Below are 23,991 nucleotides of genomic sequence, written 5' to 3' on the forward strand. Positions count from 1 at the left end.
CCCTTGAAGAAAACCTTGTTTCACAAACCACCTAGCATCCAGTGCACGTTGGTCCATCCATTATTCATATGATTTGGAAACGCATCCCGGTTGGTTTCTGAACACATTCTAAGTTGATTTCTTAACGAAGCATAAACTGATTTTTGGAATGCGTGCATAGAGTATGTAATTTATCTGTCAGGGGAACCCCGTCACATCTAGGAATAAAGAACTTTCTCGCAGACAAAAGGGGACGGGGCTATGCGGGTTTAGCCGAATAAACCCCAACGTGTGAACGCCAGTCTTCTCAGTGTATCCAAGAAAATGGAATTTTGACAGCACATTTTTGCCAGAACGCTACACTACTAATAGCCAGTTGTACAGTCCCAGTTAAGCAGCCGCCCAAGTTATATTCTGGGAATAGCGCGGAAAATGCGTTGCACGAACACGGAATGACGCCTAACAGGAGAATAAACGCGAGATAACTGAACCGATGATTCTGGCAGGGTTAGCGAAGTTAACAGGAGAATAAGTTTTGACAATGGCAAGAACAGTTACAGAATTAGTGATGACAATATTGTTTGTTAGCACGGGCAATGGGAAGAAACAGGGACATCACATAAATTATATGGAAGAATCCGACGATTCCAAATTTATTCGTGAATTATATTCTGTCGTATGATCTATGTAAGTAAACTACACAATGATGACCATGTGTGCTAAAAACAGTCTCGCTTATGTGGCGTGTGTTAAAATTGCTTCAATATTAAAGAGACCTATTTCGTTTTATCTAAAAGACAGTAGGAAAATAGATGTAATCATATCGAGAAAACCTCCGGGTACTATTCGCATTAACAGCTTTCTCAGTACTACACAACGACATTTTGATTTTCCATGTAGCAAAAAGTTTGAAGAACTTAGATGTGCTAATAGATTCTTTCGAAGAAAGGAAAGCACGCCTTGTAAGGCTGTAGAAATGCTGGGCCCTAAGGATTGAAGAAATGTCTGTCTTGCTTGTCTCTTGTCTTTACTGTTTTTTTTTCCTAAATTTAATTTTGCGTCACACAAGAGAGAAAGTTATTAGCTAATAGGCAACAAAGAGCGAGAATTTTCTGAATTTTCAATCCCACCCAATACTAAGTGTGAGTTTCTTAATAAGCTTTTTCGATGCGTTCCATTACAAAATACACTACGTGATCAAAAATGTCCGGAAACCCCACAAAAAATAAGTTTTTCATATCAGATGCATTGCGCTGCCACCTACTGCCAGGTACTCCATATCAGCGACCTCAGTAGTTACACTCCTGGAAATTGAAATAAGAACATCGTGAATTCATTGTCCCAGGAAGGGGAAACTTTATTGACACATTCCTGGGGTCAGATACATCACATGATCACACTGACAGAACCACAGGCACATAGACACAGGCAACAGAGCATGCACAATGTCGGCACTAGTACAGTGTATACCCACCTTTCGCAGCAATGCAGGCTGCTATTCTCCCATGGAGACGATCGTAGAGATGCTGGATGTAGTCGTGTGGAACGGCTTGCCATGCCATTTCCACCTGGCGCCTCAGTTGGACCAGCGTTCGTGCTGGACGTGCAGACCGCGTGAGACGACGCTTCATCCAGTCCCAAACATGCTCAATGGGGGACAGATCCGGAGATATTGCTGGCCAGGGTAGTTGACTTACACCTTCTAGAGCACGTTGGGTGGCACGGGATACATGCGGAGGTGCATTGTCCTGTTGGAACAGCAAGTTCCCTTGCCGGTCTAGGAACGGTAGAACGATGGGTTCGATGACGGTTTGGATGTACCGTGCACTATTCAGTGTCCCCTCGACGATCACCAGTGGTGTACGGCCAGTGTAGGAGATCCGCTCCCCACACCATGATGCCGGGTGTTGGCCCTGTGTGCCTCGGTCGTATGCAGTCCTGATTGTGGCGCTCACCTGCACGGCGCCAAACACGCATACGACCATCATTGTCACCAAGGCAGAAGCGACTCTCATCGCTGAAGACGACACGTCTCCATTCGTCCCTCCATTCACGCCTGTCGCGACACCACTGGAGGCGGGCTGTACGATGTTGGCGCGTGAGCGGAAGACGGCCTAACGGTGTGCGGGACCGTAGCCCAGCTTCATGGAGACGGTTGCGAATGGTCCTCGCCGATACCCCAGGAGCAACAGTGTCCCTAATTTGCTGGGAAGTGGCGGTGCGGTCCCCTACGGCACTGCGTAGGATCCTACGGTCTTGGCGTGCATCCGTGCGTCGCTGCGGTCCGGTCCCAGGTCGACGGGCACGTGCACCTTCCGCCGACCACTGGCGACAACATCGATTTACTGTGGAGACCTTACGCCCCACGTGTTGAGCAATTCGGCGGTACGTCCACCCGGCCTCCCGCATGCCCACTATACGCCCTCGCTCAAAGTCCGTCAACTGCACATACGGTTCACGTCCACGCTGTCGCGGCATGCTACCAGTGTTAAAGACTGCGATGGAGCTCCGTATGCCACGGCAAACTGGCTGACACTGACGGCGGCGGTGCACAAATGCTGCGCAGCTAGCGCCATTCGACGGCCAACACCGCGGTTCCTGGTGTGTCCGCTGTGCCGTGCGTGTGATCATTGCTTGTACAGCCCTCTCGCAGTGTCCGGAGCAAGTATGGTGGGTCTGACACACCGGTGTCAATGTGTTCTTTTTTCCATTTCCAGGAGTGTATTAGACATCGTGAGAGAGCAGAATGGGGCGCTCCGCGGAACTCACGGACTTCGAACGTAGTCGGGTGTTTGGGTGTCACTCGTGTCATACATCTGTAGCGAGATTTCCACATTCTTAAACATACCTAGGTCCACTGTTTCCGATGTGATAGTGAAGTGGAAACTTGAAGGGACATGTAGAGCACAAAAGCGTACAGGCCGACCTCGTCTGTTGACTGACAGAGACCGCCGACAGTTGAAGAGGATCGTAATGTGTTATAAGCACACATCTATTCAGACCATCACACAGGAATTGCAAACAGCAGCAGAATACACTGCAAGTACTATGACAGTTAGGCGGGAGGTGAGAAAACTTGGATTTAATGCTCGAGCGGCTGCTAATAAGCCATACATCACGCCGGTAAATACCAAACGGTGCCTCGCTCAGTGTAAGAAGCGTAAACATTGGACGATTGAACAGTGGAAAAACGTTTTGTGGAGTGACGAATCACGGTACACAATGTGGCGAGCCGATGGCAGGATGTGAACGTCATCTGCCATTTTGGTGTAGTGGCAATAGTAAAATTCGGAGGCGGCGGTGTTACGGTGTGGTCGTGTTTTCCATGGTGGAGGCTTGCACCCCTAGTTTTGCGTTGCACTATTACAGGACAGGCCTACATTAATGTTTTAAGCACCTTCTTGCTTCACACTGTTGAAGAGCAATATAGTCAGTTAGGCAATCTGTGGATTGTTGTGGTTGATAGTTCTTTGCAGCCTAGGAGTAAACTAATCTTTTAAAAAAAGAAAAGTTCATTCAGTTCGCCGGCTGAGACCTGAAAAACAGTTTCTGATTTTAAGTTTCCGAGACCCACGCAATGGAAATTATTCCACAGAATCGCTGGTGTCGTATCGGCCGCACAGAATCGAACGAGCGTGCCTTATTTTGATTTTGAGAACGCATTCCTTGACCCTGTTTCGCAGCTTTCTGTATTCTTCGTGGCCTTCCTGTTTTGGATGTGATTTGAGATGACTTGGAGCAGCACCATTGTTTGTGATTTGACGTAGGTCAGTTAACAACCAAGGAGCAGAAGTTTTCCTTACACGGAGCTTTGAGATTATCAGTAAATTCGTGAGTTTAATCGTCACTTGTGGCTCTCCGATTATCTGATGTCACTGTGTGAGCAGTCCGCTGTTTGATCCTGATGAACTATGTAACTAATGTTCCTACCAGATATTTGAAGCGATTTGACCTTTGGAAGCTGTGAAGAGTAGACCACGAATGTTGCTTCACGTGCTGACAGGTCTGTCGTCGACTCGACGTGTGAGCTAAAGACGTCATATTATGTAAGGTCAGTATCAAAACATGCGGAAATAAGATCAACGCTGTTGGCAAAAGTCCACCAAGTATGTCATAAAAATATTATACTATCATGATGTCATTATGATGTAATTCATCATTACGTCATCATGACGTCATTATGACGTCATAGTACGTCAGTATGACGTCATAGATAGGTTGTGAATGTGACGTCATAATTACATCATTGTGACGTCATCATTACGACATTGTGACGTCATCATTACGTCATTGTGACGTCAGAAATAGGCTGTGACGTCGCTGGTGCTTGAAGCCCCATTGCTCCACTTCAGCTAAAGACATCATATTATGTAAGGTTAGTGCCATCAAGTACGTCAGAGGAGGTAACAAGAGGAAAAACCTGTAAATGATATCACAATGAGTTGAAGACGTAATATTACGTAAGGTCAGTGCCATCAAGTACATCACCATGACATCATCATGACTTAACAAAATATAGCTATGTAGGTTGTGGCACTGTCAATGCTATCACAGTGAGCTAAAGACGTCATATTATGTAAGGTCAGTATCAAAACATGCGGACCCCTGCCATCATTGTCGATAATGTGGCGCAGATGAATAGCGAAATTCTGCATGACCGGCTGAAATGTCGGAACATCTATGCTGTCGATAACCTCATGAATGGCTGTTTCCAGCTCAGCAGTAGTTTTGTGGTTACAGCAAATGTTTCCTATCCGGAAAGTATGGCAGCCAATCGAGGCCGATGCCAGTGGCCTCTGGGTACCCCAAGAGCCAGAATGCGGTTCCCAAAATGCTCCTCTAGGACATCCAACACTCTCCTGATTCGATGGGGTCGAGCTCAGTCTTACATGAACCACATGTTGTCGAAATTATGGGGATGAAATCATCTTCCAAAACCTTCAATTACCGTTCGGTAGGCACTGTGCCATCAAGGAATATCGAATCGATTATTCCGTAGCTGGACATGGCACACCACACAGTCACGCGTTGAGGATGAAGAGACCTCTCGATAGCGAAATGCATATTCTCGATGTCCCAAATGCGCCAGTTTTGCTTATTGAAGAAGCAATCCAAATGAAAGTTGGCTTCATCACTAAACCAAACCATGCATGCGCATACTAATTCCCATCATACCCGCGGCGAATCGTGCAGTTTGAACGTCCTAGCGCAAAATCGTTCAGAAGCTATGACGATTTTATTTCAAGTAGTTCAATCATTGTCAACCTGTACTCCCCACGGAAAGAATGCCATTGAGGCGATTTTTGAAAGTTTATAATCAACAGCAATTAGAACTTCTGTCTCTGTACACTTATTTCGATGAACATAAACGCTGCCTGAAGTAGTTTGTAATCATTATTGTGCGACGTGCGTAAGACTTCGGGTGTTTGAGGTTTGAAGGTCGGCGACATTCAAATGGTTCAAGTGGCTCTGAGCACTATGGGACTTAACATCTGAGGTCATCAGTCACATAGAACTTAGACCTATTTCAACCTCAACCTAACTAACCTAACGACATCACACATATCCATGCCCGAGGGAGGATTTGAAGCTGCGGCCGTAGCGGTCACGCGGCTCCAGACTGAAGCGCCTAGAACCGTTCGGCCACAACGGCTGGCTTCGTCGACATTCCTGCAACGTGTCAACCTCGTAATACAAACCTTTTTCCCTCCATGCAAGGGAAAGCTGCTTTAGGAAAAACTTCACTCTTTCGCGATTTGTTACACTGCCCGGAATTAAACGAGTGTAACAAAATTCGTAAAGGCGACGACAAAAACTGGGGCAACGTACTAGCATACCAATGGGGATGTCTGCAGAAAAAACAGAGCTTGCCCGTTTTTTACGACTACGTGCATAGGCGACGCAATTGGCCGTAACACTTTACATGGGGACGTGAGCAGAAGAATAAGGGAAGGGGGCACTCGGCTCAGCCGCGTACGTCACGTCTGCTTATTTTCGGAGAACTCCGCGCTCTAATGGCCTCTTAATGTTGGAAACTACACAGGGACTGTTTCAGCGCTCTCGGTCACAAGGATGGTTAATCATCGTGCATACCAGCGGCCACGAAAATGTGACGAGAAGTTTTAAATTAGGTACTTTGCATTTCACAAAAATTTACAAAACTAACTGATCATAATACTGAATTCACTAGTCCGGTCGCTTCATTAGTGGAAAATGTTTTTATTTTCGTGCAAAGTTATTCCACTAAATGGAAAAAAGAACACATTGACACCGGTGTGTCAGACCCACCATACTTGCTCCGGACACTGCGAGAGGGCTGTACAAGCAATGATCACACGCACGGCACAGCGGACACACCAGGAACCGCGGTGTTGGCCGTCGAATGGCGCTAGCTGCGCAGCATTTGTGCACCGCCGCCGTCAGTGTCAGCCAGTTTGCCGTGGCATCTGGAGCTCCATCGCAGTCTTTAACACTGGTAGCATGCCGCGACAGCGTGGACGTGAACCGTATGTGCAGTTGACGGACTTTGAGCGAGGGCGTATAGTGGGCATGCGGGAGGCCGGGTGGACGTACCGCCGAATTGCTCATCACGTGGGGCGTGAGGTCTCCACAGTACATCGATGTAGTCGCCAGTGGTCGGCGGAAGGTGCACGTGCCCGTCGACCTGGGACCGGACCGCAGCGACGCACGGATGCACGCCAAGACCGTAGGATCCTACGCAGTGCCGTAGGGGACCGCACCGCCACTTCCCAGCAAATTAGGGACACTGTTGCTCCTGGGGTATCGGCGAGGACCATTCGCAACCGTCTCCATGAAGCTGGGCTACGGTCCCGCACACCGTTAGGCCGTCTTCCACTCACGCCCCAACATCGTGCAGCCCGCCTCCAGTGGTGTCGCGACAGGCGTGAATGGAGGGACGAATGAAGACGTGTCGTCTTCAGCGATGAGAGTCGCTTCTGCCTTGGTGCCAATGATGGTCGTATACATGTTTGGCGCCGTGCTGGTGAGCGCCACAATCAGGACTGCATACGACCGAGGCACACAGGGCCAACACCCGGCATCATGGTGTGGGGAGCAATCTCCTACACTGGCCGTACACCACTGGTGATCGTCGAGGGGACACTGAATAGTGCACGGTACATCCAAACCGTCATCGAACCCATCGTTCTACCATTCCTAGACCGGCAAGGGAACTTGCTGTTCCAACAGGATAATGCACGTCCGCATGTATCCCGTGCCACCCAACGTGCTCTAGAAGGTGTAAGTCAACTACCCTGGCCAGCAAGATCTCCGGATCTGTCCCCCATTGAGCATGTTTGGGACTGGATGAAGCGTCGTCTCACGCGGTCTGCACGTCCAGCACGAACGCTGGTCCAACTGAGGTGCCAGGTGGAAATGGCATGGCAAGCCGTTCCACACGACTACATCCAGCATCTCTACGATCGTCTCCATGGGAGAATAGCAGCCTGCATTGCTGCGAAAGGTGGATATACACTGTACTAGTGCCGACATTGTGCATGCTCTGTTGCCTGTGTCTATGTACCTGTAGTTCTGTCAGTGTGATCATGTGATGTATCTGACCCCAGGAATGTGTCAATAAAGTTTCCCCTTCCTGGGACAATGAATTCACGGTGTTCTTATTTCAATTTCCAGGAGTGTATTATCGAGCATATCTGGGACGCCTTTTCACCTGCTGTACAGAAGAGATCTCCACCCCCCTCGTACTCTTCTGGATTCATGGACAGTACTATAGGATTCATGGTGTCACTCCCCTCCAGCACTACTTCAGAAATTAGTAGAGTCCATGCCACGTTGTGTTACGGTACTTCTGCGTGCTCCCGGGGGCCCTGCGCTATATTAGACTCTTCTGTGCACCAGTTCCTGAGTGCATTACATACTTACATATGAAATGATAATTAAATGGACACTCTTGCTGCAAACAGGCGTTGATGTACTTCATTGGGGTCATTTTGAAAATGTGTGCCCCGACCGGGACTCGAACCCGGGATTTCCTGCTTACATGGCAGACGGTCTGTCCATCTGAGCCACGGAGGGCACAGAGGATAGTGCGCCTGCAGGGACTTATCCCTTGCACGCTCCCCGTGAGGTCCACATTCCCAACATGTCCACACCACTACATTTCGTTTCTAGCAAAGCTGCATGATCATCAACGGTTCAAATGCCTCTGAGCACTATGGGACTTAACATCTATGGTCATCAGTCCCCTAGAACTTAGAACTACTTAAACCTAACTAACATAAGGACATCACACAACACCCAGCCATCACGAGGCAGAGAAAATCCCTGACCCCGCCGGGAATCGAACCCGGGAACCCGGGCATGGGAAGCGAGAACGCTACCGCACGACCACGAGATGCGGGCTCAACGGTAACTGTTCTTTCGGGAACAATACTACCGTGATATATACTCACATATGGCTGAAGGGGGGGGGGGAGAGGGAGGAACAAGTAATGCACCCAGCAAAATTGTCGAACGTGATCGTTTTGGTGGTGCAGGTGTTAAGATGTTGGGAGGCATAATGTTACATGGGCATACTAAGCTGCAAGCCTCTGAACACTGTACACTAACGTTAATGCGGTTCTGTACTCCTTCCTGATATGTGTCTTTCCGGTGGTGCATTCGGCTCTTACTTCATACAGTAGTCTCGAATGAACTGTGACACGATCCCGAACAACCGGGGATTGGAGTACTGGAGCATGTATTGAAACATTCTGATATCTGCATGTAACTAGCCGAAATCTAGATTTTCTTTAATAAAGCCTGAAAAGTAAGGACGACTGATTTCTGTTCGCCGTAATTTTGAACGTCAGTTTTAAGATGGCAGTGGTGGACTGCATGGAACAGAGCAGATGTAGGAGACTTTCGAACCAGAGAATATTTGCTGATTGGACTGCCCTACCCTTTCTCCAGACTAGAAGCCCATGGAGCACGTGTGGGATGCGTTGGGGAGACATACTGTACCATGAAACTTCCTGGCAGATTAAAACTGTGTGCCGGACAGAGACTCGAACTCGGGACCTTTGCTTTTCGCGGGCAAGTGCTCTACCATCTGAGCTACCCAAGCACCACTCACGCTCCGTCCTCACAGCTTTACTTCTGTCAGTACCTCGTCTCCTACCTCCCAAACTTTACAGAAGCTCTCCTGCGCACCATGCAGCACTAGCCCTCCTGAAAGAAAGGATATTGCGGCGACATGGCTTAGCCGTAGCCTGGAGGACACAGTGTTTAAAACTACACAAAAACTGCTCGAATGTTTGAACACTGAAAAGTACCAGCGTTTCCTGCTTGCCCTAGGAGTATATAAAATCCCTTGTACGTAGGCCAGGTGTACATAGGTAATACAAAAAAAGCATTAATAGCCGGCGCAAGGAGCACGAGAGCAGTTGTCCTCGAAATATGATTAAATCAAACTTCATGGCAGATTAAAACTGTTTGCCGGATACGAGACTCGAACTTGGAACCTTCGCCTTTCGCGGGCAAGTGCTCTACCATCCTTTCTTCTAGGAGTGCTAGTTCTGCAATGTTCGCAGAACAGCCTCTGTGAAGTCTGGAAGGTAGGAGACGAGGTACTGGCAGATGGGAAGCTGTGAGAACGGGGCGTCAGTCGTGCTTGGGTAGCTCAGATGGTAGGGCACTTGCCCGCGAAAAGCAAAGGTCCCGAGTTAGAGTCTCGGTCCCGCACGCAGTTTTAATCTGCCTGGAAATTTCATATCAGCGCACACTCCGCTGCAGAGTGAAAATCTCATTCTGGATACTGTAGCACGTCCACATGCACCAGCGACCGTTCAACAGCGCTGGTGGAAGAGTGGAACGCTGTCCCACAAGAACTCCTGGCCAGCTTTGTTGGGAGCCCGTTGCAGACGATGGATTACCGTCTGTGGTGATCGCACATCCTATTGAGAAGCATTTCTCACCTTTCATAATATCCAGGGACCGTCATAAGTTGCAGTGACTACATTGTAATTGCCTTTAAATACGAGGGCTGTTCAATAAGGAATGCTCATTTTTTTTTTTTTTTTGACAACATACCTTTACTCAGCCTCATAATTTTGAAGGTCCTTCTCAAAGTAGTCTCCCATATACGCGATGCACTTGTCCCAGCGTTTCTGCCAGTCTTAAAATACACGCTGGAAACTATTTTTTTAGAGGTCCTTCAAAATCTCCTCCACAGCCTTCACCACAGCTTCTGATGATTGGTAATGCCTCCCACGAAGGCGGTTATTCATGTTAGGGAATAGAAAGTCACATGGGGCTAAATGCGGACTATAGGGAAGGTGAGGGATGCACTTCACGTTGATTTTTGCAAGATATTCAGCAACAACATTGGCAATATGCGGCCGCGCATTATCGTGATGCAGCATCCAGCCTGCTTGACGGAAATGTGGTCCTTTGCGCCTGATATGGACTTGCAATGTTTTCGGGACATGTCTGTAGTATTGTCCAGTTATTGATGTGTGTGCAGGTACAACATGCTGATAAACCATTCCATGAATATCAAAGAATGAGATGACCATAAATTTCCCAGCAGAAGCAACCACTTTTGCTTTTTTGGGGGTTGGTGATGGAGATTTCCACACAGAGCTTTGCTGTTTGCTCTCGGGATCAAAATGATGCAGCCAACTTTCATCAGCAGTGATTACATTTGAAAGAAACTCCGGATCTTCCTCTTAACATCAACTTTAACTGCATGCAGACTGGCGCACGAGTGCCCTTTTGTTGTGGAATCAACAGTCTTGGAACCCATCGCGCACGAACAGGTGTCGTGTGTAATTTTTCTGTCACAAACGTGTTGGTGGCACCCAATGAAATTTTCAGTATTTCAGTAAGCGATCTTAAGGCAATTCGTGGATCTTCTCTCACAATGACAGCAGTAGTTTTGATGTTTTCTTCGGTAAGAGCAGTAACTGGACCACCGGCTCCACGATCCTTTGAAATTCATTGTCTCTCCACTTTAAACATTTTAAACCACCTTCCAGCTGCCCTGTAAGGAAGGTTTGAGGGAAAATTTCACAACGAATTTTTATCCGAATTTTCATAGGCAAACGTAGAGTAGAACTGAGGTATCCAATTGACTAGCGTGAGGTCGACTTTTGAAAAATAATTAATTACTTGAAAATAATTAGGGTAATTTATAAGAACGCAGTGAGTTACTCTCCATACGCCTCCTGTAACATTGCATAGGCCTCAGCTGTATATTTGTTGAGACGAAAGCAGAATTTCAAAGCCGCTTATTGTTCCTCGCGTGCTACCCTCCATTGCACCGGTAGGCGATACTGAACGTGTCTGACCTTGCCTGCCTATCACAGGCGAGAACCAGGGGTCGCAACAATGAAAGTACTACGTCGTGTTTGTTTCACATTAATCTAACATCATATCACAAGATTAAATCATAGCGCGAGAAATTATGATCATAAAAATATTATAATCATTCTTCATTGAACAGCCCCCCCTAAAAGCATTTCTGTTCATCTCATTGCATATATGTTTCAGCTATGATGTGTACCATACTGAAGTATTGTTTCCTACGAGGGCAGTTAAATAAGTAAGGCAACACATTTTTTTTCTCGGCCAATTTTGGTTGAAAAAACCGGAAATTTCCTGTGGAATATTTTCAAACATTCCCGCTTCGTCTCGTATAGTTTCATTGACTTCCGACAGGTGGCAGCGCTGTACGGAGCTGTTAAAATGGCGTCTGTAACGGATGTGCGTTGCAAACAATGGGCAGTGATCGAGTTTCTCTTAGCGGAAAACCAGGGCATCTCAGATATTCATAGGCGCTTGCAGAATGTCTACGGTAATCTGGCAGTGGACAAAAGCACGGTGAGTCGTTGGGCAAAGCGTGTGTCATCATCGCCGCAAGGTCAAGCAAGACTGTCCGATCTCCCGCGTGCGGGCCGGCCGTGCACAGCTGTGACTCCTGCAATGGCGGAGCGTGCGATCACACTCGTTCGAGATGGTCGACAGATCACCATCAAACAACTCAGTGCTCAACTTGACATCTCTGTTGGTAGTGCTGTCACAATTGTTCACCAGTTGGGATATTCAAAGGTTTGTTCCCGCTGGGTCCCTCGTTGCCTAACCGAACACCATAAAGAGCAAAGGAGAACCATCTGTGCGGAATTGCTTGCTCCTCATGTGGCTGAGGGTGACAATTTCTTGTCAAAGATTGTTACAGGCGATGAAACATGGGTTCATCACTTCGAACCTGAAATAAAACGGCAATCAATGGAGTGGCGCCACACCCACTCCCCTACCAAGAAAAAGTTTAAAGCCATACCCTCAGCCGGTAAAGTCATGGTTACAGTCTTCTGGGACGCTGAAGGGGTTATTCTGTTCGATGTCCTTCCCCATGGTCAAATGATCAACTCTGAAGTGTATTGTGCTACTCTTCAGAAATTGAAGAAACGACTTCAGCGTGTTCGTAGGCACAAAAATCTGAACGAACTTCTCCTTCTTCATGACAACGCAAGACCTCACACAAGTCTTCGCACCCGAGAGGAGCTCACAAAACTTCAGTGGACTGTTCTTCCTCATGCACCCTACAGCCCCGATCTCGCACCGTCGGATTTCCATATGTTTGGCCCAATGAAGGACGCAATCCGTGGGAGGCACTACGCAGATGATGAAGAAGTTATTGATGCAGTACGACGTTGGCTCCGACATCGACCAGTGGAATGGTACCGTGCAGGCATACAGGCCCTCATTTCAAGGTGGCGTAGCATTGAATGGAGATTACGCTGAAAAATAGTGTTGTGTAGCTAAAAGATTGGGGAATAGCCTGGTGTATTTCAATGCTGAATAAAACAACCCCTGTTTCAGAAAAAAAAATGTGTTGCATTACTTATTGAACTGCCCTCGTACATATGACCCACGTTTCATCCAGCTATGTTACTTCGCAGAGGACACATCACATAAAAGTTGCTTTCATTCTTAAGTTTTGGACCCTAGTGTATCAGTTACCCTCTTGAAAGGGCGCAATGGTCGCCTTGGAGCGCTATAGCTGGTGTGGAAATAGTACTTGGCGTTCGTGTGACTTTCCACCACTGACGTAAGATATGACGGTGAAGTTATTTGTACGTACCACTCGTTTACGTGGAAACGACGCCGTAAGACAGGGCTGCGTGAAGACGTCACAGAAAGAAGTTAACTGTATCGAGTGCAGACATGAGTAATACGCGTGTAATAGCGTTTCTCAAATTTGCTTACTAGTGTTGTGTCCACATTGTTGACGATAGTTACAATTTGATGATGTCCTTCTAGGTCGAAAACGATTTAACTAAGTAAACTAATGCGGTAATCCATCAACATTTTCGTGCTTTCTATTTATAGATACGAAGTTTCGCTACTAAGCAGCATCGGATGAATGAAGTAGCACCTTATCCACGTGGATAAATGCATCACGGTGTTGTGGAGTCAGATTTGTAACTGATCCAAAGCTTTCGGCAATTTCCTGTGTCGTCTTCAAACGTAATCTGCAGGCCGTGCAATACTGAATTGAAATGGACAAACTATCGAATCATGCCGTCGATACGTCATGCAGTCACAGAATGCTACCAGAGATTATTTCGATTTCTATAACTGAGGAACGTGCTTATGGTGGATAACTCGGCTTATATCTCTGTACTCTTTAAGTATCAAACGCCCGTTTCCATGCAGCAGCTGATGGTGTAAGGATATAAAAAAAATTAATCTATTACGGTAGAATATACACATTTTGCGCTTTTCATTTATACATACGAATTCATTACCAAGCAACTAAATCAGCATTGCTAACTACTTCTCCATCGCAGACCTGGACGTAGTCTCTGGTAGCAAATGGAAGTTCTGTGATACGTGATGTGTACATGAAGTATTGTTGCAGTTGAGCATGACACGAATGGTTCAAGGGTTTGAGGTCACAGCTCGAGAAATGCCATGTCCTGCTCGAGCTTCCGATTTCCCACAGCCTAGTCACTTCCGCTGGTACTATCTGCACAACATGCCGTAGCTTTATTGATATTGTTGTAGATTGGCAAGACAGCCAACCCACTATGAGGAAGCCGAAATGCACGCGTTTGAGCTCACGCAGGCTGGCGTGAGGTCTGGAACAGGACAAGGAATTTATACTAGCAAAAAACGTACGTAGCTGCTGGAATACTTAACTTTAATCCATAATTGGTGAACATCGCTCTGGACGGTACATGTTTTACAGCATCAATAGTAACGGGTAATGGCGCCTTGCTAGGTCGTAGCAAAGGACGTAGCTGAAGGCTATGCTAACTATCGTCTCGGCAAATGAGAGCGTATTTTGTCAGTGAACCATCGCTAGCAAAGTCGGTTGAACAACTGGGGCGAGTGCTAGGAAGTCTCTCTAGACCTGCCGTGTGGCGGCGCTCGGTCTGCAATCACTGACAGTGGCGACACGCGGGTCCGACGTATACTAACGGACCGCGGCCGATTTAAAGGCTACCACCTAGCAAGTGTGGTGTCTGGCTGTGACACCACAGATACACTATGAATTTTAATAATTAAAAGAAACTGAAACAATATGTCAGAAGTTTTGTGAAACGATTTGTCTAAAAGTAAGAAATAAAAAACAGGTTAGAGAAATATTTGACGCATCTCATCGAGCATCTCTCAAAGGCGCCTCAGACATTTCTTTAATCCATTTCATTTTTTATTTGGAGACAAATCATTTCACAAAATTTCCGCCTTTTTTTCAGTTTTGTTTTCGTGTTTTGTTGAGAAAGCATGATCTTATCGACGCCCCATTTCTTTCGCTAGGGTCTTCTGTTCTCGATGTGTCCTGAATTTCGCACTTGATGCTACGCAAACAATTTTTATAGTTAAATATAACACCAGTGTAACTTTCTAGGCCCAAAATAGTTAGGCCTGCTAAAGATAAAATTTTTAAAATCTCATTTGTCTTCCTTCTCAAAATGTCCTAAATGTACTACATCATTCGAAGGAAATCATTTTACGAATCAAATATCACACTAGTGCCCCATTCTTGCGTAAAACAGCTATGAATTTATTAGGTGAATGTTTTGACACTTCATTTACGTAGCTAGCAGCACCAGCTGTTCGTGAAATATTTTCATTTTTCCTAAAGTAACTCACAGCGTTCTTATAAATTACCCTAATTATTTTTAAGTAATTAATTATTTTTCAAAAGTCGACCTCACGCTAGTCAATTGGATACCTCAGTTCTACTCTACGTTTGCCTATGAAAATTCGGATAAAAATTCGTTGTGAAATTTTCCCTCAAACCACAAAATTTTTCTTAACTATCGAGATTACTTTTTTAACGCTAGATCTCACGATGTTACATTTGATATCCCCTTTGTCCATTTTCCACTCTTCTCTTGCTATGAAAATTCAGACAAAGAGACGTTGTGTAATTTTTAGGAGCTCTCTTTTCGCTCTGTCCAAACATTTGACCAGTAAGCGTGAAGCAATATCTTCTAGTGTGCAGGTCACATATAACACCAGCAAGCAATAAGTAAATAACAAATAGCAATGAAGATTCAGCACAATTCTAGAGCTTTCGCTCGTACCGCAGTCTAGCGTCACCATCTCCACGACGGGTTTTGCTGCTGTAATTCATTCTTGCGATCGCAGTTATGGTAAGTTTAATATTATTTATTTTTTGTACTAGGCATTTAATGCACCATTAATCTTCTTCACTGTTTCATCCATATGTTGCCATCTTGTTTTGAAGCTGCTTAAAAGCACTTAATTTTTATTCATTATTCTAATACGTGAAGAGGAACTAGAAAGGTCGTTTGCAGTCAAATTGATAAATCGCTAGCAGCCCCTAAAACGAAATAAAATATAATATAGTTCTGGGGTCATGATCAAGTGATACTTTTTGACTGACAACATTTTCGGCTTTGACTGCAACCTTCACTTAAAAATCACCATAAATGTTTACACCTCCATAAAAAATGGTTCAAATTGCTCTGAGCACTACGGGACTCAACTGCTGTGGTCATCAGTCCCCTAGAACTTAGAACTACTTAAACGTAACTAACCTAAGGACATCACACACACCCATGCCCGAAGCAGGATTCGAACCTGCGACCGTAGCAGCAGCGCGGCTCCGGACTGCAGCGCCTAGAACCGCATAGCCACCGAGGCCTTACACCTCCATAAATACTGTATGAGACCTCTAATTGCAAATTTGGTTAAAGACAACACGAATGTGCAGGATGTCAAATGTCACGTTATTATTCGAGTAAGTACAGTACCGTATTGAGCTCTGCGGCGTATCGAGAATCGTTTGCTCAGTCCTACCATGAAGTGTTCTGTAATATGGCTTCCTCAAGACGATTGTAACTGCTCGTTAGCTGAACGGACAACGCCTGCAAGAAGGCTGTACGTATCCATTTTATGCCGTGGGACAGTCGCACCGAAGCAGATAATCCAGTCAATGGCTGGACACTTTCGCGATACTCCAACTTCAGCGACTCCAACTGCATACCGCCCTTGATTCATATTCGCAAGGACCGTGTTTCTAATGCCCAACCGCCATCCAAAGGTTACTCCCGATTTCCTACTTCATCCTTGTCCTTTTCGTGCTTGAATTCCGTCTCTGTCGATGTGGCGTCAAACACTCACCTTTATTTATTCTTTTTTTTTCTTCTAGTTTATGATTTAGAAACCTACGTTGAGGCAAGATAGAGGGAAAAATTATTTTCCTTTGCTGCAATGAACAAGCGTATAACCTCCCTTCTCTGTGCGGGGACTTGATATGAAGCTATCTTTAGCAAGCGATGTGACTCCTGCGCACTACTCGACCCATTATGAAGTTCTGAGACATCTCAACTGGTAGTACAAAGAAACAGTTTTTGTACTTTTTCTCAATAAAGTATAGAGTGCGGGCGATATCCTGCTCTATAGAAAGAATCAGTCCTTCTTCTTCTTCTTGTCACCAACGATTAGGCCTTAATGACCCATTCTGGCTTCATAGGATTAATTCCCATCTTTTCTTTGGCCTTCCCATATTTCTTCTTTCGACTGGCTTGTACGAGGAGAGACCCAAAAGAAACCGAACTTACTTTTTTATGTATTTATTTATTCACATTTTAGCCACAAACCTTCAATCCTCTTCTCCACTTGCACTAATACACTTGTCTAACCTTTTATTCTATTTTTCAAAACATTGTTGAAACTCATCTTTGTGATAGTCGATAAAGCCTCCAGGTTTGTGCCTTATAACAGCAACATTAGCAAAACGCTTTCCTTCCCAATGAAATGACAGCTTCAAAGACTTTAGTGGTCTCATGCAGATATCATTTTATGTTTATATGTATTGCACCATTTGTATTACTAGAAAGGTACCTGCATAGTAATCAGGCGACTCAGGTTCGTTTCCCGGCTTTGGTTCAAATTTTCACTCGCCACCAGTCTAGATATACACTCCTGGAAATTGAAATAAGAACACCGTGAATTCATTGTCCCAGGAAGGGGAAACTTTATTGACACATTCCTGGGGTCAGATACATCACATGATCACACTGACAGAACCACAGGCACATAGACACAGGCAACAGAGCATGCACAATGTCGGCACTAGTACAGTGTATATCCACCTTTCGCAGCAATGCAGGCTGCTATTCTCCCATGGAGACGATCGTAGAGATGCTGGATGTAGTCCTGTGGAACGGCTTGCCATGCCATTTCCACCTGGCGCCTCAGTTGGACCAGTGTTCGTGCTGGACGTGCAGACCGCGTGAGACGACGCTTCATCCAGTCCCAAACATGCTCAATGGGGGACAGATCCGGAGATCTTGCTGTCCAGGGTAGTTGACCTACACCTTCTAGAGCACGTTGGGTGGCACGGGATACATGCGGACGTGCATTGTCCTGTTGGAACAGCAAGTTCCCTTGCCGGTCTAGGAATGGTAGAACGATGGGTTCGATGACGGTTTGGATGTACCGTGCACTATTCAGTGTCCCCTCGACGATCACCAGTTGTGTACGGCCAGTGTAGGAGATCGCTCCCCACACCATGATGCCGGGTGTTGGCCCTGTGTGCCTCGGTCGTATGCAGTCCTGATTGTGGCGCTCACCTGCACGGCGCCAAACACGCATACGACCATCATTGGCACCAAGGCAGAAGCGACTCTCATCGCTGAAGACGACACGTCTCCATTCGTCCCTCCATTCACGCCTGTCGCGACACCACTGGAGGCGGGCTGCACGATGTTGGGGGGTGAGCGGAAGACGGCCTAACGGTGTGCGGGACCGTAGCCCAGCTTCATGGAGACGGTTGCGAATGGTCCTCGCCGATACCCCAGGAGCAACAGTGTCCCTAATTTGCTGGGAAGTGGCGGTGCGGTCCCCTACGGCACTGCGTAGGATCCTGCGGACTTGGCGTGCATCCGTGCGTCGCTGCGGTCCGGTCCCAGGTCGACGGGCACGTGCACCTTCCGCCGACCACTGGCGACAACATCGATGTACTGTGGAGACCTCACGCCCCACGTGTTGAGCAATTCGGCGGTACGTCCACCCGGCCTCCCGCATGCCCACTATACGCCCTCGCTCAAAGACCGTCAACTGCACATACGGTTCACGTCCACGCTGTCGCGGCATGCTACCAGTGTTAAAGACTGCGATGGAGCTCCGTATGCCACGGCAAACTGGCTGACACTGACGGCGGCGGTGCACAAATGCTGCGCAGCTAGCGCCATTCGACGGCCAACACCGCGGTTCCTGGTGTGTCCGCTGTGCCGTGCGTGTGATCATTGCTTGTACAGCCCTCTCGCAGTGTGCGGAGCCAGTATGGTGGGTCTGACACACCGGTGTCAATGTGTTCTTTCTTCCATTTCCAGGAGTGTATATCATATCGGTATGAGACCAAAAAAGTCTCTGAAGTTGGGTAATTTCAGCTGTACTGGAGTCACTGAAGTACTTGCACTGAGTTTCAGGCTGGAGTCCCCCATTTACGTTCGATAATGAGATGCTATTCCAGAACATGGAGAGCCTCGGCAGTACTGTTCGCGTGTAAGGGGGAATTTACGGTAGAGTAGAACGGCAGTGAGAATTTGGATCAGGGCGTACCAGGGAAATCTGTGCAGTTGTGTGAACCACAGTGCCAAGATGGCTTAGTGGCTAACGCAACTGCCTAGTAAGCCGGAGACGCGAGCTAGATTCCAGGCCTTGGTACAAATTTTCATTCGTCACTGTATATGTAAAAGCTTTTCTTTCATATCTCTTTTCCTTCTAGGAAGCAAAAAAAGAATTGCACTGGACAAGGTCGAATGAGTAGTGGGGAGGGGCGAGGGGGGGGGGGGCTGACTAACGGTGGTCATATAATTTTTGGTCAAGAACTGTCGTACAGACAGGCTGTGTGAGCAGAGGCCCGACTGCCACAAATCAGACTGCTTCCGCCGCGTACACTTGTGCAATGTATTCAGAACTTCAAAGTAGAAAATCTGGTCAACTTTATGACCCTGCGTAACAAACTCTGGATGGTCGACTTCTCTCCAATCGAAAAAAACAAATCAGTACTCTTTCAATACTCGATTTCACGTGATGATCTTTCGTGGGGTGAAACAAAGTCCTCTAGTGGCTTAATTGTTTCTCTGATCCGGGATTGTAAGCGTAGCACGAAGATTCGTCACCTATAATAATTTTTGAAAAGGTAGTTTGGGTCATTTCGGGACACTTCTTTCAAAGCATAGCGTGCTTCCACGCGACAAATGTTCAGCAGTCAGCAGTCATAGCACGAATTCGGCAGCCATCCTTTTCATTCCCAAATCATCTGTCACAATTCGCTGCACCGAGCTCCCAAGTCACTCTCGGCAGATGCACAATTTCTTCAGTGGTCCGTCGTCGTCCATCGCTGATTTTTTTTTTTTTTTTGGTCATCAGTCTACTGACTGATTTGATGCAGCCCGCCACGAATTCCTCTCCTGTGCTAACCTCTTCATCTCAGAGTAGCGCTTGCAACCTACGTCCTCAATTATTTGATTGACGTATTCCAATCTCTGTCTTCCTCTACAGTTTTTGCCCTCTACAGCTCCCTCTAGTACCATGGAAGTCATTCCCTCATGTCTTAGCAGATGTCCTATCATCCTGTCCCTTCTCCTTATCAGTGTTTTCCACATATTCCTTTCCTCTCCGATTCTGCGTAGAACCTCCTCATTCCTTACCTTATCAGTCCACCTAATTTTCAACATTCGTCTATAGCACTACATCTCAAATGCTTCGATTCTCTTCTGTTCCGGTTTTCCCACAGTCCATGTTTCACTACCATACAATGCTGCACTCCAGACGTACATCCTCAGAAATTTCTTCCTCAAATTAAGGCCGATATTTGATATTAGTAGACTTCTCTTGGCCAGAAATGCCTTTTTTGCCATAGCGAGTCTGCATTTGATTTGCTCCTTGCTTCGTCCGTCATTGGTTATTTTACTGCCTAGGTAGCAGAATTCCTTAACTTCATTGACTACGTGACCATCAATCCTGATGTTAAGTTTCTTGCTGTTCTCATTTCTACTACTTCTCATTACCTTCGTCTTTCTCCGTTTTACTCTCAAACCATACTGTGTACTCATTAGACTGTTCATTCCGTTCAGCAGATCATTTAATTCTTCTTCACTTTCACTCAGGATACCAATGTCACCAGCGAATCGTATCATTGATATCCTTTCACCTTGTATTTTAATTCCACTCCTGAACCTTTATTTTATTTCCATCATTGCTTCCTCGATGTACAGATTGAAGAGTGGGGGCGAAAGGCTACAGCCTTGTCTTACACCCATCTTAATACGAGCACTTCGTTCTTGATCGTCCACTCTTATTATTCCCTCTTGGTTGTTGTACATATTGTATATGACCCATCTCTCCCTATAGCTTACCCCTACTTTTTTCAGAATCTCGAACAGCTTGCACCATTTTATATTGTCGAACGCTTTTTCCAGGTCGACAAATCCTATGAAAGTGTCTTGATTTTTCTTTAGTCTTGCTTCCATTATTAGCCGTAACGTCAGAATTGCCTCTCTCGTCCCTTTACTTTTCCTAAAGCCAAACTGATCGTCACCTAGCGCATTCTCAATTTTCTTTTCCATTCTTCTGTATATTATTCTTGTAAGCAGCTTCGACGCATGAGCTGTTAAGCTGATTGTGCGATAATTCTCGCACTTGTCACCTCTTGCCGTCTTCGGAATTGTGTGGATGATGCTTTTCCGAAAGTCAGATGGTATATCGCAAGACTCATATATTCTACACACCAAAGTGAATAGTCGTTTTGTTGCCACTTCCCCCAATGATTTTAGAAATTCTGATGGAATGTTATCTATCCCTTCTGCCTTATTTGACCGTAAGTCCTCCAAAGCTCTTTTAAATTCCGATTTAATACTGGATCCCCTATCTCTTCTAAATCGACTCCTGTTTCTTCTTCTATCACAACAGACAAATCTTCACCCTCATAGAGGCTTTCAGTGTATTCCTTCCACCTATCTGCTCGTATCTGCTCTTTCCTCTGCATTTAACAGTGGACCATCGTTGATTACTGCACGAATATTTTCGACATTTTCATGTGTTCGCGCCGTGGAAAGACGAACAGAACGAGGTTTTCCGTCAATTGACATTTCACCATTTTTGAAACCGGAAAACCACTCACACTTGAGTTTTCCCCATAGCATCGTCCTTGTTCGCAGTTTTTAACATTTCGATGGTTTCATTTCCACTTTCTCCCAGTAAAAAGCAAAGTATAACCGCTGCAAGCTGTTCACGAAAATCAGCACTGCAAAAACGACATTCACAGAAGAGTTGTTATTATAAACTCTGTCTAAATTAGTCCTGACCACCTTCAGCCACGGCACTCGGCTTACTGACTCTCCAACGCTCGCCCTATGAGCAACACCTAGCCACAAAGCGCGGTACTACAAAAGCTCTGCTTCGTATATACTTGCTGCTTTTGGGGCCTTCTTTCACTCAAATACCCTAGATGGTATTTCCTTATGTAGTTGCATTATCACTTTCATTACAGATTTGCGAATTCTCTCTTCGTTTCTAAATTGATCTCGTTTATAGCATTCTTTTACAGATCTTAGACATTCCATTTCCGCTGTTTGCAGGCGTTTTTTTAAATCACTGTTTCTCAGTAACCGTGATTCACTTCTATAAAGCGGCATAGGGACAGCCATTACATTATAGATCCTGAGATGCGTATTCTAACGGGTGTTCTTGTTAGATGCCGCGTATCGTTTGAAATTTATTTAATGTAATCTGTCTGTTGTCGTTGAAAGATATATTACATACAAGGTAGTTAAAGTTAGAATTGTTGAATTAGATGGTTATTGATCATTATTTTGGCCGTTAGGGGTTTCTTACTAAGATGACCATCTTTTTTGTTTGTGAAAATATTTAGATTGTACTGAGTTGAACACAGCTGCACCTTACGTAATGTGTTTGCTGTCCATCTTCTGTTTTATCTATAAGCAGAAATAGTCAGTAAATAGCAGCGTATACATAATTTCGCTCTGTCCTAGGTTAATACTTTGTGTTTAACAGTGTCGGTAAAAGGGTACAGCCTTGTATTACTCCTTGATTTATGATTAACAACTGCTGTCCTCTTCCTTTTTGCAGAACTATGTGTTAAAGTAAAAGTTTTTTATTGCTAAAGAAAGCTGTTTAGGGTCTCCATGTCTTTGTATAATTTCCCTTAGTATCTTCCTATCCATCTTGACGAACGCCTTTTCAAAATCTACGAACGCATTATACGTGGGAAGGTTATATTCTCTACGCTTCTCCAATACCCTGTTTGTTTGTATACTGGCTGAGTAACGCGTTCCTTTCCTAAACCCATTTTGAAATTCAGATAACTTGACCTCTGCAATGGGTTGCAAATGAGCGGTAAGTATTTTACCACATATTTTGTATCCTAAGTCCAAGAGACTAGTGTTTCTGCTATGCTTTGTCTCTTTTTGAAGGTTGGTACTCTGTCTGCTACCCTCCACTACAAGCCATCGTATATTTATCACGTGCAGATAGCTATATTTCAGTAGCTTTACTCCGTACTTCAGTAATTCCGTCTGAACCTGGGCACTGTCCGTCTTTTGTTTTCGTTAAGGCTTCTTCCAAGTCCTCGATAGTTATTGAATCCAAGCCTTTACTTTCCATCATCTCTTCTTCCTCTATCACCTGGTTATCATTTGACAAGTGATTTTTGTAGTGATTCACACGATCCTGAATTTGTATTATATCCATCTTCATATCTCCCTTCGACTTACTCCCGTTTCTCAACAATCAATACGTCCATGCACATCACTTTCTATTTGGTTGACATACCTATTACAGCTTTCACTACGTGCATTCCTTATTATTACTTTACCTTTGTTTCGTTATTGACTGTATTTTTCTCTATGACTGACTAAATATCTTTTAGAAATACCAACAGCAGAATTCAAAGATATAGATTGGAACTTCCTCAAAGGATGCGTTGTAAGAATGGGAGACGTAGAATAAATAAAAATAAGAAAGGCATAAAGATACGAAATACAGATATAAAATACGCATTAAGAGAAGACCACGAAGGCTGATTGAATTTACTACAAAGTTTCTCAGAACACTCGAGAAATATTCAGCAACGGTTCCAGTTCTTGAACGAAGGAACGAAGAATACCTAGTAGTGCGAGTGCGTCGTGAAAAGTAATGCCTCCGAATTTTTCATCTATAAACTTGTAAAGCCTTTTGAACAAAACAAACGTTATTAACATTGTAAATCTTTATTCTTCATGCCTATATATTTGCAGTCCCTAATCACTAGACAGGTTTAAATTGTAACACAGGGATTTGTAACGTGATTATGTCATTGCTTAGGAACAGCGCGCTGTGGTCGAGTTCAGAATTCGAAGAGTTCGTCCACAACGGATCACCTTATCTTTCAGCATGAAAATGCCAGACCACATACTAGCCCTGCAATGTCTTCGATAATCCGACACCTTGGATTCACTGTCATCTGTCATCCGCCATACAGTTCCGACTTGGCCCCAACCGATT

The 23,991-nt window shown here is 45.4% G+C and overlaps 1 protein-coding gene across 1 annotated transcript in view; it reads right to left on the reverse strand.

The window, feature by feature from the left end:
* Positions 1 to 23,205, reverse strand: part of LOC126188804 (uncharacterized) — a 78,375-nt gene extending 55,170 nt beyond the window's left edge. Inside the window, exon 1 of the mRNA XM_049930417.1 lies at positions 23,004 to 23,205. Within this exon, the coding sequence (XP_049786374.1) occupies positions 23,004 to 23,205 (202 nt within the window). The remainder of the gene's footprint in view (positions 1 to 23,003) is intronic.
* Between the last annotated feature and the right edge of the window lie 786 nt (positions 23,206 to 23,991).

This window comes from Schistocerca cancellata, chromosome 5 (assembly GCF_023864275.1).
Source record: "Schistocerca cancellata isolate TAMUIC-IGC-003103 chromosome 5, iqSchCanc2.1, whole genome shotgun sequence".
Lineage (NCBI taxonomy): Eukaryota > Metazoa > Arthropoda > Insecta > Orthoptera > Acrididae > Schistocerca > Schistocerca cancellata.